The sequence below is a fragment of the Beauveria bassiana genome, assembly GCF_000280675.1.
Source record: "Beauveria bassiana ARSEF 2860 unplaced genomic scaffold BBA_S00009, whole genome shotgun sequence".
NCBI lineage: Eukaryota > Fungi > Ascomycota > Sordariomycetes > Hypocreales > Cordycipitaceae > Beauveria > Beauveria bassiana.
In genome coordinates, this window is record NW_007930844.1 from 7,430 (window position 1) to 23,311 (window position 15,882).

At 52.1% G+C, this 15,882-nt stretch overlaps 4 protein-coding genes across 4 annotated transcripts; 2 read left to right on the top strand and 2 right to left on the bottom strand.

Annotated features, from left to right (window-relative positions):
- Positions 1-972: 972 nt before the first annotated feature.
- Positions 973-2,737, bottom strand: BBA_03998 (cAMP phosphodiesterase class-II; the record flags this gene model as incomplete). The annotated part of the gene is made up of 2 exons (XM_008599095.1): positions 973-2,478; positions 2,696-2,737. The coding sequence occupies 2 exons, from the start codon at positions 2,735-2,737 to the stop codon at positions 973-975; spliced, it is 1,548 nt and encodes a 515-aa protein (XP_008597317.1).
- A 2,558-nt stretch (positions 2,738-5,295) lies between these two features.
- On the top strand, positions 5,296-6,294 carry BBA_03999 (uncharacterized protein; the record flags this gene model as incomplete). Its single annotated transcript, XM_008599096.1, has 1 exon — positions 5,296-6,294. One exon carries the CDS (start codon positions 5,296-5,298, stop codon positions 6,292-6,294), a length of 999 nt encoding a protein of 332 aa, XP_008597318.1.
- Positions 6,295-7,927: 1,633 nt separating this feature from the next.
- BBA_04000 (acyl-CoA ligase) lies at positions 7,928-13,559 on the top strand (the record flags this gene model as incomplete). Its single annotated transcript, XM_008599097.1, has 4 exons — positions 7,928-7,987; positions 8,052-8,074; positions 8,136-12,698; positions 12,746-13,559. 4 exons carry the CDS (start codon positions 7,928-7,930, stop codon positions 13,557-13,559), a joined length of 5,460 nt encoding a protein of 1,819 aa, XP_008597319.1.
- Positions 13,560-14,073: 514 nt separating this feature from the next.
- BBA_04001 (transmembrane alpha-helix domain-containing protein) lies at positions 14,074-15,654 on the bottom strand (the record flags this gene model as incomplete). The annotated part of the gene is made up of 3 exons (XM_008599098.1): positions 14,074-14,874; positions 14,958-15,422; positions 15,508-15,654. 3 exons carry the CDS (start codon positions 15,652-15,654, stop codon positions 14,074-14,076), a joined length of 1,413 nt encoding a protein of 470 aa, XP_008597320.1.
- Positions 15,655-15,882: the final 228 nt, after the last annotated feature.

Below are 15,882 nucleotides of genomic sequence, written 5' to 3' on the forward strand. Positions count from 1 at the left end.
TACGTTATATAAAGCTAAGTAAAGTAGACTAGAGTCTAATATACTAGTATTTAGAAAAGATAAAGAGGTTATATAACCTCTTTAAGATTAAGGACTTTAATTATTAAGCTATTAATCTAGCAAAAAGGATTTAAGGGGTTAAAGATTAAGTCTATTAACTTAGATCTATAGTAAAGAGATAGATAAGTACTTAAGAAGGAGGTATTCTTATAGTTAGGTAGTTTAGATCTTTACTAATTAATCTAAGTAATAGTTATACTATTAAAGAGTTTTACTCTTAATAAAACCTTATACTAAAGATACTACTTATACTACCTTATAGTATTTTCACCTAACTTACTTCCTAAATAGACTAACTATAGATTAGGGATAAGCTATCGTTATAGTAGGTAACCTCTCTATAGGGCGTTTTACTAATTTTACGCCTTACTTAAATATCATTAAACCTACCCTACCTATAATTTTTACTAGCTATACTATATAAGTTACTAGTTAGGAGCTATTTAGAGATATTTTAGTTTACTTAGGAAGTAAGCTTAGCTAGCTTAGGAGTTAACTTAGTTAGCTTAGGGAGCTAACTTAGCTAGCTTAGAGTAGAGCTTTAGCTAACTCTAGCTAGGAATAGGCAGACTTACTAATTATAGTAGGTCTAGTGCCTACTCCTGGCTATTTAAAGCGGTAAGTGGAATAGGTGACTTTTCTACCGGTATAACATGATATAGTCAGGATGGAGAGACGGGTTATCAAGTCTTTATATGTTTCCATAGATTAAGCGCCGCCAAAATGCCAGATATTCAAGAAGCATAGAGCTAATAATACACCAAAGAAGATTGGCCATAATCTGGAGAACGTAAAGAAAATGGGCCAAAAATAATCAATAAGACGTTTGCATCGTGACCAATATCGCCTAGCTCGGGCATAATATTCAAGAAAAGTAGGCAAAGTAACGGCCGGCCTTGGTATCTCAATCCGCTACAAATAAAATGACTGTCCCGCTTTGGAAATGATGAATTCGCACCCGAGTTGCGCCTCCGCCTCGTGATCCTGCAGCTGCTCCAGTATTACATCAGCGGGGGCCGGTCCCTCCGAAAACGTCTCCTTGACGTGTATAATGACAATCTTGAGCCCTCTGAGCGGACGAGACAATGACGTTGCCGACATTGGCATCGTCACGGTACCAAAATCCGAATCATGCAGCGACAGTTCCTCCGTCGGCGTCGCAATGTGCGGCGTGTCCGTGCCCCCGGTCGTTCTCACCGCGACCTCGGTCGCTCGCAGACTCGGCCTAAGCGACTTGGGCGACACGGGGTCCTCTGCTGCAAAGGCCTGCCTGCGTGATGCCGCATTCGGTCCACGGTCACGCCTCTCCTCGGAGATGCTCAAGCGCTTGCGCTTTCTAGATTCCAGGGCGCGCAGCTTCCGCGCGACTTCCACCTCGGCCGCGAGCGCCGTCAGTTCTTCCATGACGAACACAGGCTTGAGGTGGCCGTAGAGCCGGTCGTTACACTGCGAATCATCAAAGCTGCACTCGATAAAGATTGCAGTAAGATTACCGGCCGCGATTTTGGGGGCAGCCTCCTGCCAAATGTGCAAATTGCGTGGGCTCAGCGATACACTGTCCGGCTCGACATCGCCAAAGATGAGAATCTCGCGGCGCGTCGTCTGCTCCTGGATAAAGTATGCGCTCGAGTCGTAGACGCAGACGCGCTCAGTCTCGTTGGACTGACGCGGTGATGAATTACCGAGAAAGGTCTGGTTAGCAAGCGAGTGTGCCCGGGACATGGGCTGCGGATGCGGTGTAGCGCAGGTATCCCGTCGAGGCACGGGGACAGCGCCGGAAGCGTCATGACTCCCGTATCGTGTGGAAGGATTGGAGGCCGTCGACCCGCGATGGTTGTGTTTCTCCATGCAATGGCCGTGGCTGACGCTCCACGTCTTGACCTGCAGGCCCTCGCAGACTTCCAAATATCCCTTGCCCTCGCCCTCGCCAAGGGCAGGGCTGCCGCCCTCAACCAGCCGTAGATAGGTGAGCAGGCCCGCGCCATTATTCTCGTCGCTGAGGTTGGGCCAGATGACATTGTTAAAGATGTGCGTCTTGAAGGCTTGGATGGTGCTGGGCAGCGCCGCGAGCTTCTTGGGCCGCGTGCCAGTGAGCCCGGGGGTATTGATGACGAAGCCAGAGATGTGATCGAGGTGAGGATGTGTGATGAGGTACGTGTCCACAAGCGCCCGTGCGACGTGAGCGGCATTGGCTGATGCGGTGCTGTGAGGCAGGCGCAAGCCGGCAAAGGGACCCGAAGTCAGCGCAAAGGGCGTCGATGGCACGGGCGAAGGTGTCGCCTCTTCGATGAGGCGGGTAATGGCGGAAAGGTGAACGCCAGCGTCGACGGCAACAAGAGAGCCCTTGCGCCAATCGTGCTCTAGTGAACGGACAAGAAAAGCCGTGGCATTGGACTCTTGCGGTCCGCCCCCGGATCCCTATTGCGACAGTGTTAGTGTCAGCACTTTGTATCTCGATTTCCATCAAGAAGATGATGATCAATGTCTTTCTTTTTTTCCGCTGCGTCTCATTCTTTGAAGTTGTGAGCAACAGGCGCTAGACAGCACCCGTCGTTGTTTTTTTGCTTTTTCGGGCGCCCAGCCAACAACGCGAATACTCACACCAGTGCATCACCAGCAGCTGTTGGCAACTTACCAGAATAATCACCTGCAACGACGGGCTGGCTTGATCTGCCATGGTCTGTCGTCCGCCGGCAGTATCTGATAAGGCGACAGTTTTGGAATGTTGTAAAAGGCACTCGCGTGTGTGTTCGGCGCAAGCCGCGGCCTGCACCGTGACGGACCAGCCAAAGCACCAAGGTGGCAAGCAGATGCACCAACCAGCCCACCACACCCAACAAAGGCGCCGCCTCCGGGGTCGCCGATGGTGTGGCTTGCCCGGCCGCTGTATGAATCACGTACAAGAATGGAGCTCCTGCACGATGATGCGCCCTGGGGTCTGCAACTGCCAGTCCCCAGGGTCCCCAGGGGAAATGGGCCTAGGCGACGACAAAGAAATAAGAGGTTGGATGAAGCGTTTGTTATCTCGACCGTCCTTGTCGCCAACCCAGATTGGCTTGCGTAGAGAAGGTTGCACGTGATTTCTGGTGCTTTGTTTTGCCTCCTTTTTTCTCTCTCTTCTTTTTTTTTTTTCTTTTTTTCTGATTCTTCGATTCTTGGAAATAAAAAAAAAGAATACATGTTCTCGCCTCTGGACTTGGACGCGGCGCGTTAGACGGTCAGAATCGCCAACGTACCATTGCTGAAAGCGAGGAGGAGCAGGTCAGGCTTCTCCAGCAGCCCACTCGCCTGCATGCGAGATCCGATGCTGTATTGCTTGGTAGACTAGTTATTAACTAGGTCTCCCCGTGCAGCGTCCACCCTTGTTGCCGTACGTATTGCTTTGATAATTAGGTTGAGCTGTGGCGGCCCGTTATGCATCGGGCGACGCGACCCTACCTGCGCCCTGATTGTGCTGCCCGCCTGCGTGTCAGGAGGATCAACCTCGCTGTCTTTGTGGTTCAGAATTCTCTTGCTCTGGTGGCTGTGTCTTGTGCCACGGAACCACAACAGGGAGGGGGGTACAGCCTACCTTAGTAAGGGGTGGACAAAAAAACATGGCGGGTACCTATACACTGATTTACGCCCACGATTAGCGGTGATTGTAGGTAGACTAGCGCCATGTTTTTTATCCACCGAGTGCTTAGGTACTCCGTACACCCACTGTACGTTTGTACGTATTCAAAGATACCGCAGATGTGGCAGGATATAAATTTTTACTTGTAAATGTTTTATACTCTGCAGTATTGTCTTGGACTTGCCTAACGAATTATTCTCGGATTTCTTGTCGACGGCTGTAGCAGACCAGATATCCCCTGACTTGCTGCCCTGCTGCCCATCCATCCCCTCTACAATGTGGTCAGCAGGCTCGATGCCATCGCAGGATGTACCACTTCGGCCAGCCTGCTAAAAATAGCACAGATCTTTGCATCGCCTGAAGATTTCTGGGTTTTAAACTTCTTCAAACATGATATGATGCTTTTTGGGTGCATCTTTAGTCAGGACCTCGGCAGCAATCACCTTGCCATGAGCTCGTACCCTGCACTTTCAGTTTTGATGGTTGACATGAGATTGGGCGTCCCCAAAAGCAAACGAAATGCCGTGGCAACAGATGATGCCCGGGACGGTTCCGGCGTGATCCAACAACTACTTTTGCTTTCTGACTCCGCAAAGAAAAGCCCCCGTCAGCGTGATACAGCCTCGTGACTGCCAGAACTAGAGTCTTCCCGGACGACATATAACGAGCTTGCCCGGTATGTCCAATCAAAAACATGTAAAGTAGACCTATATTGTCGAGGATCGACACTTTTTCGCAGTATTGTATTTGAGACAGTTGGCTGTTGCTCCGCCTTGGGAGCGAGACCCATTTGCACAGTCTTTACACTTGCAACCAGCAAATACCGATCGCTCTTCCATCAAAAAGTCAAGTGCGCAAAATCTTGTGAATAGGATCCGTCTGGCAGTCTCTCCGTCTCAATCCTCGCCTGGTGATGTTGTAGGACAGTCAGCCAGAACCAGAAGACACGGACCCTTGAACAACGATGTGGGAACTTGTGACTCCCTTGCATCATGTTGTCTCAGTGAGAAGTCACGCATATTCAGTCTATAGATCATATCGTATACAATTACCTCTTTATAGCTCCCATGCCATTACTGCTTCTTGTGGATATTGTCATCCTTACCAGCAGCTCGTTTTTGCCATTATACACGCCGCCGCCCGGTCCTGCTCAGGCTCCCGTCTCGGAAGAGGAGAAATGAGATAAGTATTGGAGAGAATACAAGCGAAAAATATACAGACCATCGCCGCCACCAGCTTCGAAAACAAATAATCTGATCAATGAGAACTCTGGGGCGTCTCGGCCTCCGTGGAGACGAAGAGAAAGACAGCTGCCCCGGTCCTGTCACCCTATGTTCGGCCACAAATTCGAATCCAGGAAGGCCCGCATGGGATAGTGAAATATGCGTCAATATATCGAGAAAAGCATCTACTATCTTGTCAGTCACAAGGGTCATGTGGGATCGTCTCGCGTCAGCTGCCGGGATCGGTCATATCTAGCCGCCGCTGCAGGTTTCCCCGCAGAAGCGTAAGATATATAAGTCAAAAAATCGCCATCGTTCCAGATATCGGAGTTATGTTCGGAATCCAAATACATCAACACAGCGTGTGTGATTCAACAACTAATTCATCGAAGCGCCATGCGTCTGGTTGCTGCGATGCTGACCACTGCACTAAGCATCAGTGCCGCTCTATCGACACCACCGCTTCAGTACATTGACCTACCGTTGCTAAATGTCAACAGTGAGCTGAAGGGAGGTGTCAGTCCGGAGCTACCATATGAACCATTAGTTCTTCAAGAGGCACTGGACTTGGCTCGGGCTGCCCAGCTTCCGCCGACTAGATACAAAGCGCTGCTATGGCAGTATTGGATCGTGAATGCCACGCTGGACGCAAACATCTCTCTGCAAGACTGGGACCCCTGGCGCACAGCAAAGCAGAACAAGGACGTCGTCTTTGCTGTCTATAATTACTACACCAAGCTCTATCTGGGACATCCGGAGCAGCTGCGCTGGTTGGCGTTTGCCAACATGGCCGGTTCCGCATTTGCCGCGGGCATACTTGATCTCGGCGGTCTGCCCGGAGGCGGGTGGTTTGCATCCATGCTTATGGCCATGCAGAAACACATATTCATGGGCATTGCCACCATGCAGGTGGCATACATCAATGGCGGCCTGGCGGCAGTGGAGGAGATGCGAGATGCTGGACTAATTGACCGCGAGACGGCAGCGGCATGGGCCAACCCATCTGCCGCGGTGATGCAAATCTGCTATCGCGAGCAGAATCTGGTTATACCGGAGCAATGGAACCGCCTACGCGACCATGCGCCGCCTTTGGGTAGATTCATCACTTACGGCATGACTATTGCTGGCCCAATGCCGGTGCCTGGCGCAAAGACACCGGCCCAGTACAAGAAGCTGCTGTGTGGACCGCTGCCTGCATTCAACATTGCAGATCAGAAAGCACGCTGGGATTTTCTGGCCCATGACACGGTGCCGGCGTACCTGCGCCTTGACCCGTCAACGGTAAAAAGCATCGTGAGCGAGTCGTTCAGTGAACGGGTCAACAAGTATCGAACCACGCACCGCTTGGGCGACATTGTGCGCGCGCAGATCAAAGCTACAGGGTGCCATACTTGAGCGACACAGTGGCGACAAAGTTCACGTCAGGCGAGGGAACCAGCTGCAAGGGGATTCGGTCATGTTACGTTGTATTCATTCAATGTCTTCTTTCGCTATTTTGGAAATCGTTCTAGTCAACACATATCCACGGCGAGGGCTGACGGAGCTACTATAACACGGTTAGAAGAGAGACCCAATTCAAGTGGTGCAAGAAAGTGTGTTTCGAGGAATAAATCAGAAAAAAGAGAAACATGTTCTTCTACATTGTATTTCGGAACAGGTCTGTGTAATGTGTTGTTCATCACGTTGTGAGAGGAAGGACTGAGAGCAGAGAAAGATAAGACCTACCGATGGTTCAGGCAAATCGTAGCAGATCTACGAATGCCGTCGATGCTGATGGTTAGTTTGATACTGTGTTGTGTTGAGGTAAAAGAAGAACATTTTTTTGGGGAGGTTTGTGGTGGGCCTTTAAGTACCTCGCCAGATTCGGGGTCGTCGGCGAGTCGGCGCACTTGGTTCCGACAGTGGGCAACGGGAGCATCAATAATTAGATGGCGGGGCATGGGTTTTCCAACTTTGGCTGTCTATTATCCACGAACTAATCACAGGCTGCCGGATAATACAGTGGTGGTCGATGGGTATGAATATTCGCCGTTTGAGTTCGCATTCTCGAAAAATACGAAAAATAAAAGGCGCGGCTCAGTCCACAAAGGCAGCGAAGAAATAACCGCGCAACAAATACGAGGGTTCCTTCGTCACAGGCTTACCAAGTGACTGTTCTGCCGTCTTGCGTGGGTACGCCGAATTTCGTAGCAGTTCTAATGTTCTAGTGTCAAGAGTTGTATACTACCAATGCAATAACCTTGACAACGTATACCTATGAGGTGCATTTTGATGCACGGGGAGAACATCTACGTGCCTGCCCGGCCGTTCCAAGTCATAATATCTGGTTTCACTTGTAGACTGACCGCGGCGGCAGAAACTTGACTACGGAAATGTCCTGCGAGATGCATGATGCAGGAAGTGCAAATGTACCTTTGTTTGCATGAGACTAAAAGCTCGTCCTTGGCATACCTACGCTCTCTGCTGCGTACTCGAAAGCAATTGCATTGCCAGCGTTTAACGGGTTCGATTCCAGGACCCCTATTCCACTCAGCGATGCTTATTAGGGTCAGGAATATTCCCACCAAAGCAGCCGGCATGGCTACTCAAGTGCTGTTGCGAATTCATACAAGAGCCAATTTGAGCAGACAAGAGAAATGCTTGATTCTTCACGCGTGGCTTGCATAATGGCATCACCAACTTTGACCAGTGCTCGGACGGGCCAGCCACAGCGCCAACAGCTAGCGGCGCTGCAGCCCGTATTCCCTGGTTTGGCCCTGATTAGTACCTACCTTACCTAGGTAGGCGAAAATGCCACCTGTAAAAACTAAAGACAGCCTAAAAACAAGGGCACCCAAGTCTGCCAAGGGTCGCAGTCGCCCAGCAATTCTTCCCAACCGCCGCCCTCCTTCTCAATCCTTACGTCACGAGACCTTGCCGCCTTGGTAACCGCTCTTGGCTCTCTCCATGGCCGCCGTCTGAAAGCCATTCTTCAACACTTAGCGCTGTGCGATTGTCGCTGTTCGTCGCGCAGCTTCTTGTACTCACCATGGCGGATTATACCCCCGAGCTCGACTCTCAGCTACGGCACCTCCAGCGTGAGCTCGAGGTAAGTCACGAACCGTCCCGCGCCGCACACTCTTGTCAACATCTGCTGACATGCAACCTTACAGGAGGGCGATATTACAGAAAAAGGGTGAGCGAACCCGAGACGCCTAGGAATGAAGCCTTGCGTCAGCATCTAACCAACTCTCCAGCTTCCAAAAACGACGAACACTGCTCTTTTCCCAGTACGGCCCTCCGCCCGTCCCGCCGCCACAATCTGGCCTCCGAATTCATTCCGTCGACAACTCCTCCCACCCCGCCAACGATGGTCACAGGGTAGCTGCTATGGCTGCCATGGGAGGTGGTGTTGCGCCTCGTCCCGGCAGCAGCTATCACCACCCAGACGACCCTCCGTACTCGCCCAGCTCCTGGGCTCCGACGCCCGACCACAACCCTTCCACGCTGCGCCCTGGCGTCCCGATACCAGATATCCGCCCGCCAGGGCCGACACACCGTGACTCCCTGTTTGTCCTCGGTCCTGGAGGCACAATGGGTCCGTCGCGAAGCGGAACCATGGTGTCTGGCGACTATGCCTTTAACCCCGACCAACAAGGCTTTTACCCTCATTCACAACCGCCCCCTCCAGACAGCAGAACCCACACACTACTCGACTCTCAGGGCTATTTCTCTGATTTTGCTGGCGAGCAACACTATGACCATCCCCAGCAAGTCGACTACGCCGGTCCCCAGAATCGATATTCTTCCGGTGAAGCTTTCTCTCCCACAGCCGCAGTGGCCCCGCCTATGCTGACTGCCAGCGACCTCCCACCACCCGAGGCGCTTGCTTATCAGCTGCCATTGGAGCCTCGCGAGGTCCCCTTCAGCATAATGGATTCTCACGATCCTACCCTGGCCATGTCCAAGTTCGACAACCTTGCCTCCGTGCTACGGCATCGCGGCCGAACAATTGCAAAGACACCTGCATTCTGGGTACTCGATAGCAAAGGCAAGGAAACAGCCTCCATCACGTGGGATAAGTTTGCTTCTCGAGCCGAAAAGGTGGCTCAAGTCATACGAGACAAAAGTTCTCTTTACCGCGGCGACCGAGTTGCACTCGTCTACCGAGACTCCGAAGTCATCGACTTTGCCATTGCTCTCATGGGCTGCTTCATCGCGGGTGTCGTAGCAGTGCCCATCAATGACTTGCAAGATTACCAGCGTCTCAACTACATCCTTACCTCGACGCAGGCTCATCTCGCACTGACGACGGACAATAACTTGAAGGCTTTCCAACGGGAAATTACAGCGCAAAAGCTTACCTGGCCTCGCGGCGTCGAGTGGTGGAAGACGAACGAGTTTGGAAGCTACCACCCAAAAAAGAAAGAGGATATACCCGGTCTCAATGTTCCCGACCTCGCGTATATCGAGTTCTCGCGAGCTCCTACCGGCGATCTGAGAGGAGTTGTGCTCAGCCATCGCACTATCATGCACCAGATGGCAACTCTCAGTGCTGTCATTTCCAACATGCCTGGCAGTAATCCGGGAGATACCTTCAATCCGTCGCTCAGAGACAAGAATGGTCGTCTTATTGGTGGTCGTTCTCGTAGCGAGTCTATTCTTTCCTATCTCGATCCTCGACAAGGGATTGGTATGATCCTCGGCGTCTTGCTTACAGTATATGGTGGCCACACTACAATCTGGTTCGATAACAAAGCTGTCGATGTGCCTGGTTTGTACGCTCACTTAATCACCAAGTACAGAGCGACAATCATGGTTGCCGACTACCCAGGCTTGAAGCGAGCCGCATACAACTACCAGCAAGACCCAATGACGACCAGAAACTACAAAAAGGGCACAGAGCCTAATTTCCAAACAGTCAAACTATGTTTGATCGATACCCTGACAGTCGATAGCGAGTTTCACGAGGTACTCGCAGATAGATGGTTGCGGCCGCTTCGCAACCCCAGAGCGCGCGATGTCGTCTCACCCATGCTTTGTCTCCCAGAACACGGAGGTATGGTTATCAGTCTGCGAGACTGGCTTGGTGGTGAGGAGCGAATGGGCGTTTCACTCAAGGCAAAGGGAGCCGAATCCGAGAAAGACGTAGATTCGGACGCCAGTAGCGAAAAAGAAGAAGTAAAGCCAGCCACTTCTAATGGGTTTGGCAGTTTGCTTGGCGGAGGAACCACAACGACCAAGGATTCACAAGATTCTCAAACGGAGATGAACGAAGTACTTCTTGATCGCGAGGCACTCAAGACAAACGAAGTGGTTGTGGTTGCATATGGGGCAGAAGCTCGTAAGAAAGGCTCCAATGACCCGGGTATGGTTCGCGTCGGAGCGTTCGGTTATCCTATTCCAGATGCTACCCTAGCCATTGTTGACCCTGAAACTGGTCTACTTGCCTCCCCGCACTCGGTGGGCGAGGTTTGGGTGGACTCCCCTTCACTATCTGGCGGGTTTTGGGCTCAACCTAAGAACACAGAGCTCATCTTCCATGCCCGTCCGTACAAGTTTGATCCAGGTGAGCCCACACCTACGGCTGTGGAACCCGAGTTCCTTCGAACCGGCCTTCTCGGGACTGTGATCGAGGGCAGAATCTTCATACTTGGCTTATACGAGGACCGTATTCGACAAAAGGTCGAATGGGTAGAGCACGGAACCGAATTGGCCGAGTACCGCTACTTTTTTGTACAGCACATGGTTGTCAGCATTGTGAAAAATGTCCCCAAAACATACGACTGCTCTGCATTCGACGTTTTTGTCAACGATGAACATCTGCCTGTGGTGGTTTTGGAAACTGCTGCCGCGTCGACGGCACCTCTTACTTCCGGTGCCCCTCCCAGACAGCCAGACATGGCACTTCTGGATTCGCTAGCCGAACGGTGTATGGAGGTGCTGATGCAGGAACATCATCTTCGACTTTACTGCGTGATGATTACAGCACCAAACTCATTGCCTCGCGTACTGAAGAATGGGAGACGCGAGATTGGCAACATGTTGTGTCGCCGCGAGTTTGATCTTGGAAATCTGCCTTGCGTACATGTCAAATTCGGTGTGGAGCATGCTGTTCTCAACTTGCCAATTGGCGTTGACCCGATCGGCGGTATTTGGTCTCAAGTGTCTTCAGAGTCTCGTGAGGATGTGCTCATGACCTCTGAGAAGCAGTATTCCGGCATCGATCGACGAGAGGTTGTCATCGACGACAGAACCTCTACGCCGCTGAATAACTTCTCCTGCATTACTGATCTTATCCAGTGGCGTGTTGCTCGCCAGCCCGAAGAGCTAGCTTACTGCACCATAGATGGGAGGGGTCGTGAAGGCAAGGGCATTACTTGGCGCAAATTTGATTCAAGAGTCGCTGCCGTGGCCATGTATCTGAAGAACAAAGTCAAAGTACAGCCAGGGGATCACTTGATCCTCATGTACACTCACTCTGAAGAGTTTGTTTTCGCGGTGCACGCGTGCATCAGCCTCGGCGCTATCATTATACCAATCGCACCTCTGGATCAAAACCGATTGAATGAGGACGTTCCCGCTTTCCTCCATATTGTGGCCGATTACCGAGTTAGGGCTGTGCTAGTCAACAATGATGTCGATCATCTCATCAAACTCAAGCCAGTCTCTAGCCACATTAAGCAATCAGCGCAGATACTCAAAATCTCCATTCCCAGTCACTACAACACGTCAAAACCATCCAAACAGAATAATGGTCTCCGAGACTTGGGCCTGACTATTGATCCTGCGTGGATCCGCCCTGGCCATCCGGTCATCATTTGGACATACTGGACCCCAGATCAGCGCAGAATTGCTGTCCAACTTGGTCATGACACAATCATGGGCATGTGCAAGGTTCAGAAGGAGACGTGCCAAATGACCAGTACGAGACCTGTGCTCGGCTGTGTCCGCAGCACGACCGGTCTTGGCTTTCTTCATTCATGCCTGATGGGCATCTATATTGGAACACCGACGTACTTGTTATCACCAGTTGAATTTGCACAGAATCCAATGTCACTATTTGTTACTCTGGCCAGGTATAAGATCAAAGATACCTACGCCACAGCGCAAATGCTCGACCACGCCATGGCCACGATGCAAGCCAAGGCGTTCACCTTGCATGAATTGAAAAACATGATGATCTCATCCGACACTCGGCCTCGAGTTGACATTTTTGAAAAGGTCCGTCTGCACTTTGCTCAGGCTGGACTAGACCCGACAGCCATCAACACGGTATACTCTCACGTTCTCAACCCGATGATTGCATCTCGGTCATACATGTGTATTGAGCCCATTGAACTTTGCCTTGATACAAAGGCTCTGCGAAGAGGTCTCATCATGCCCGTCGACCCCGAGTCAGACCCGAAGGCGCTTACCGTACAAGACTCCGGGATGGTGCCCGTTTCAACTCAGATTGCCATTGTCAATCCAGAGAGCAGAGCTCATTGCTTAGATGGTGAATATGGCGAAATTTGGGTTGATTCGGAAGCATGCGTCAAGTCATTTTATGGTTCCAAGGACTTTTTCGATGCTGAACGCTTCGACGGCCGCACGGTGGATGGTGATCCTGCTGTACAATATGTACGCACGGGCGATCTGGGCTTTCTGCATAACGTTAGTAGGCCAATTGGACCCGGTGGCGCACTTGTTGACATGCAGGTGCTCTTCGTTCTGGGTGGTATTGGTGAGACATTCGAGATCAATGGTCTCAGTCATTTTCCCATGGATATTGAATCCTCAGTGGAGAAGTGCCATCGTAATGTTGTACCCAATGGCTGGTAAGTTGTGCTCGAGTCTATCTGTTGATCGATGCTAATTCTCAAAGTGCTGTTTTCCAAGCTGGCGGTCTGGTTGTTGTCCTTGTTGAAGTCAACCGCAAAGCCTATCTGGCTTCCATTGTGCCTGTGATTGTCAATGCGATCCTTAGCGAGCATCAGATCATCGTTGACATTGTTGCTTTTGTCAGCAAGGGTGACTTCCCACGGTCGCGGCTAGGTGAGAAGCAACGTGGCAAGATTCTTGCTGGATGGGTTACTCGCAAACTGCGTACCATGGCCCAATTTGCGATCCGTGATGTTGATCCAGCCGCCATGGGCGATGGCCCGGGTCCTGATGAGGGTAGAAACTCAACGGGGAGTGTGCGCAGCTCGGCTATATTGGCAGCCGGAGCATCGAGCCTCCGCAATGTCGAAAGAGCTCCTCAAATCTCCGAGCATGGAGAGTATGATGCCCGGTACAATACCATGTCCACCACGTCTCCCCCAAGACATAGCATGATCCCCGAAGATCAGACAACTCCGACAAGCTACCCGCCTAGAGGGTCGATGGCCGCACCGGACGACTTGCAGCAGGCTGAGAGGTTAAACACTGGTGCTAGTGACTACGGACTTATGGGCAATGATGATGCCGCTCGAGGCACCTTTATCTCTGAGCTTGATTCTACACCGGCCGTGCGTCGTGATGCAGGTCATGGGGCTCCGCAGATAAGGCTGCCTGGAGTAGACGGCCGAGAAAGCACGGATCTATTTGCGGCCCCGACGAGCGGGCTTGCAGATGACGAAGCAGAGTGGACGGCCGACGCAATCATGCATATGAACCTTGCCAGTGATATGGACGCTCGACAAGGCGTGGCCAAATGAGCGCGTGCTGAGACATGCATGATGATGGAGTGGCAGCGTGTTGTTTTGGTCTTTAGTTGAGGAGTTTCTTCCAAAACGGAAGATGGAAAAGTAGGGTTTGTTGGCGTAGCCCAGTCATGTTGGAAATCCCCATGAGCATAGACTACGATGAGTATTTTTGGAATACCTTTTTTTCTTTTTTTTTTCCTTGCTGGTCTTTTGTTTGCGGCAGATGTTTTTTCCCTCTATGTTGCTGTTCTTGAGCGCTGATTTTTGTGCCTTTTTGCACGAATATATATTATATATACCAGCGGCCATTTTAGACAGGCAGGGTGAAAAAAAAAAATGTAAATAAAATTGGTATCTTAAAAAATACATCCTCGTGTGAGTAAAAAATGGTTCTAATAAGCCAAGCGCCCAAACTCCTGTTTAAATGTGTGCTTTGATTGTTGGTCATCTTGGCAGTCCTACCCCTTCCAAGATGGGATTTCATCCTCTCTTTCCATCTCCAGACGAAATTTGGCGGCCCCCGCTGCTACCGGGAAACGGGCGCACAATCGAGCTCGTAGCGCTGCACCTGGAACTCGCGGGCCACCTGCTGCTGCTGCTGCTGCTGCGGCGGCGGCGACGATGACGCGGCGCTCGGCGTGTACAGCTCCTGGGACGCGTCGGCCGGCGTGGACAGCTCCTGAGATACGGTAGTCGGCGTAGGCAACTCCTGGGACGCGGTGGTCGGCGTGGACAGCTTCTGAGACATGGTGTTCGGCGTAGGCAGCTCCTGAGACGCGGGGGTCGGCGTGGGCAGCTCCTGGGACGCGGTGGACGGCATGGGCAGCTCCTGGGGGTGGTGGTAACCGACGCTGTAATGAGCGTGGCCGTCGTCGGCGTCGGCGTCGGGAGGCTGACAGTGTAGCTCGGACAGATTGCTCTCGGTGTCGGCGGGCGACAGCGATTTGTTTGCGTGAGAGGTGGTAGCGGTAGCGGTGGCGGTGATGGAATTGTTGGGGCGGTAGCGGCGCCAGAGGAGGAATGCGAAAAGGGCGAGGGCGACAATGGCAAGACCGACGCCGATGCCGATGCCGACTTGCGTGCCGGTGGAGAGGCCGCCGCCGCCGCCGCCGCCGCCGCCACCACCACCACCGCCGCTGCTACCGCCGCCGCCGCCGCCGCCTCCGCCGCTGCTGATGCTGATGCTGCCGTCGCTGCCGATGTTGACGCTGCTGCCGCCACTGCCGCCGCCGCTGCTGCTGCTGCTACTACTGCTACTTCCACCCGCCATCGCTCTCGGATCCGCTGTCGGTGCAGCCGCTGCTATCGACCCTGTGCCGGTAGGTGACTACATACAGTTTTTGCATTAGCTTCAATGCCGGCTTTGCGCGGCAAGGTACCTCTTTTTTTTGTTTGCCATGTTCCACGTACAATTGTGTGAATGGTTGAATACTCAATTGCATTGACGGCTTGCGCACTCGTCATGTACCATTTCTGCGATTTCTCGCCATCATCATCATCATCGTCGTCGTCGTCGTCGTCGTCGTCGTCTTTCGCCGTGTCACCATTCATAAACGGCGGATTCCCCTTGTGCACGTCCAGCCAGAAGCGGGTGCCGTTGGCCGCGTTGATGAGCCGCAGCCCATTCTTGGACATGTCGCTGCCCCACTGGTCGATCTGCCAGACCTGCGCCGCGTCGGCGCCGTCGGCAGCGGCCATGCAAAGGCCCGTCTGGCCGGGGGCCGGCTCCGTCTCGTTGTGGCACGCGGAGAGCTGCTTGGCGGCGCCGTCGCGCGAGTTGCGGAGGACGAAGAAGCGTGGGGCTGATGACGACTCTTCGGAGGAGGTGTCGTTGAGAGGTTGAAACTGCCAGTAGCAAGGAGGAGTGGTGTTGGGCTAGTTGTTTTTGACAGAGAGTGAGGAGGCAAGTGTTAGTTTGTTGAGGTAGGAAATTAGGGGAGGAGGAGCCAAGCGTGCGTACCGAGACAATTAGACCAGAAGACGATGAGTCGACCTGCAGCATGTTGGAAAACCTTCTGCCGGCCCTGTCAACGCGGCCTTCGGTGACGTGATACCAGGCATTGCTATTGATGCCGGAGACAGGCCTGATCTTGCGCCTGTTCCCCATGATGAAAGCTTGCGTCGAGCTATTTTTTTTTTTTTTTGCACGCAGTATCCGTATCCGTAATTGCTGTCCAAAAAACTTCTCGGTGGGCAAGGTCCCAAGTTGAAGTGGAAATTCTTGCGCAGAGGAAGAAAAGCCGACTTCTCCTTCGCAGTCGCAGAAGCAATCGAAGAGAACGGGATGAGAAGAATGGGAGGAAACAAGAAAAAGTTTTATTGTTCCAGCTTCATA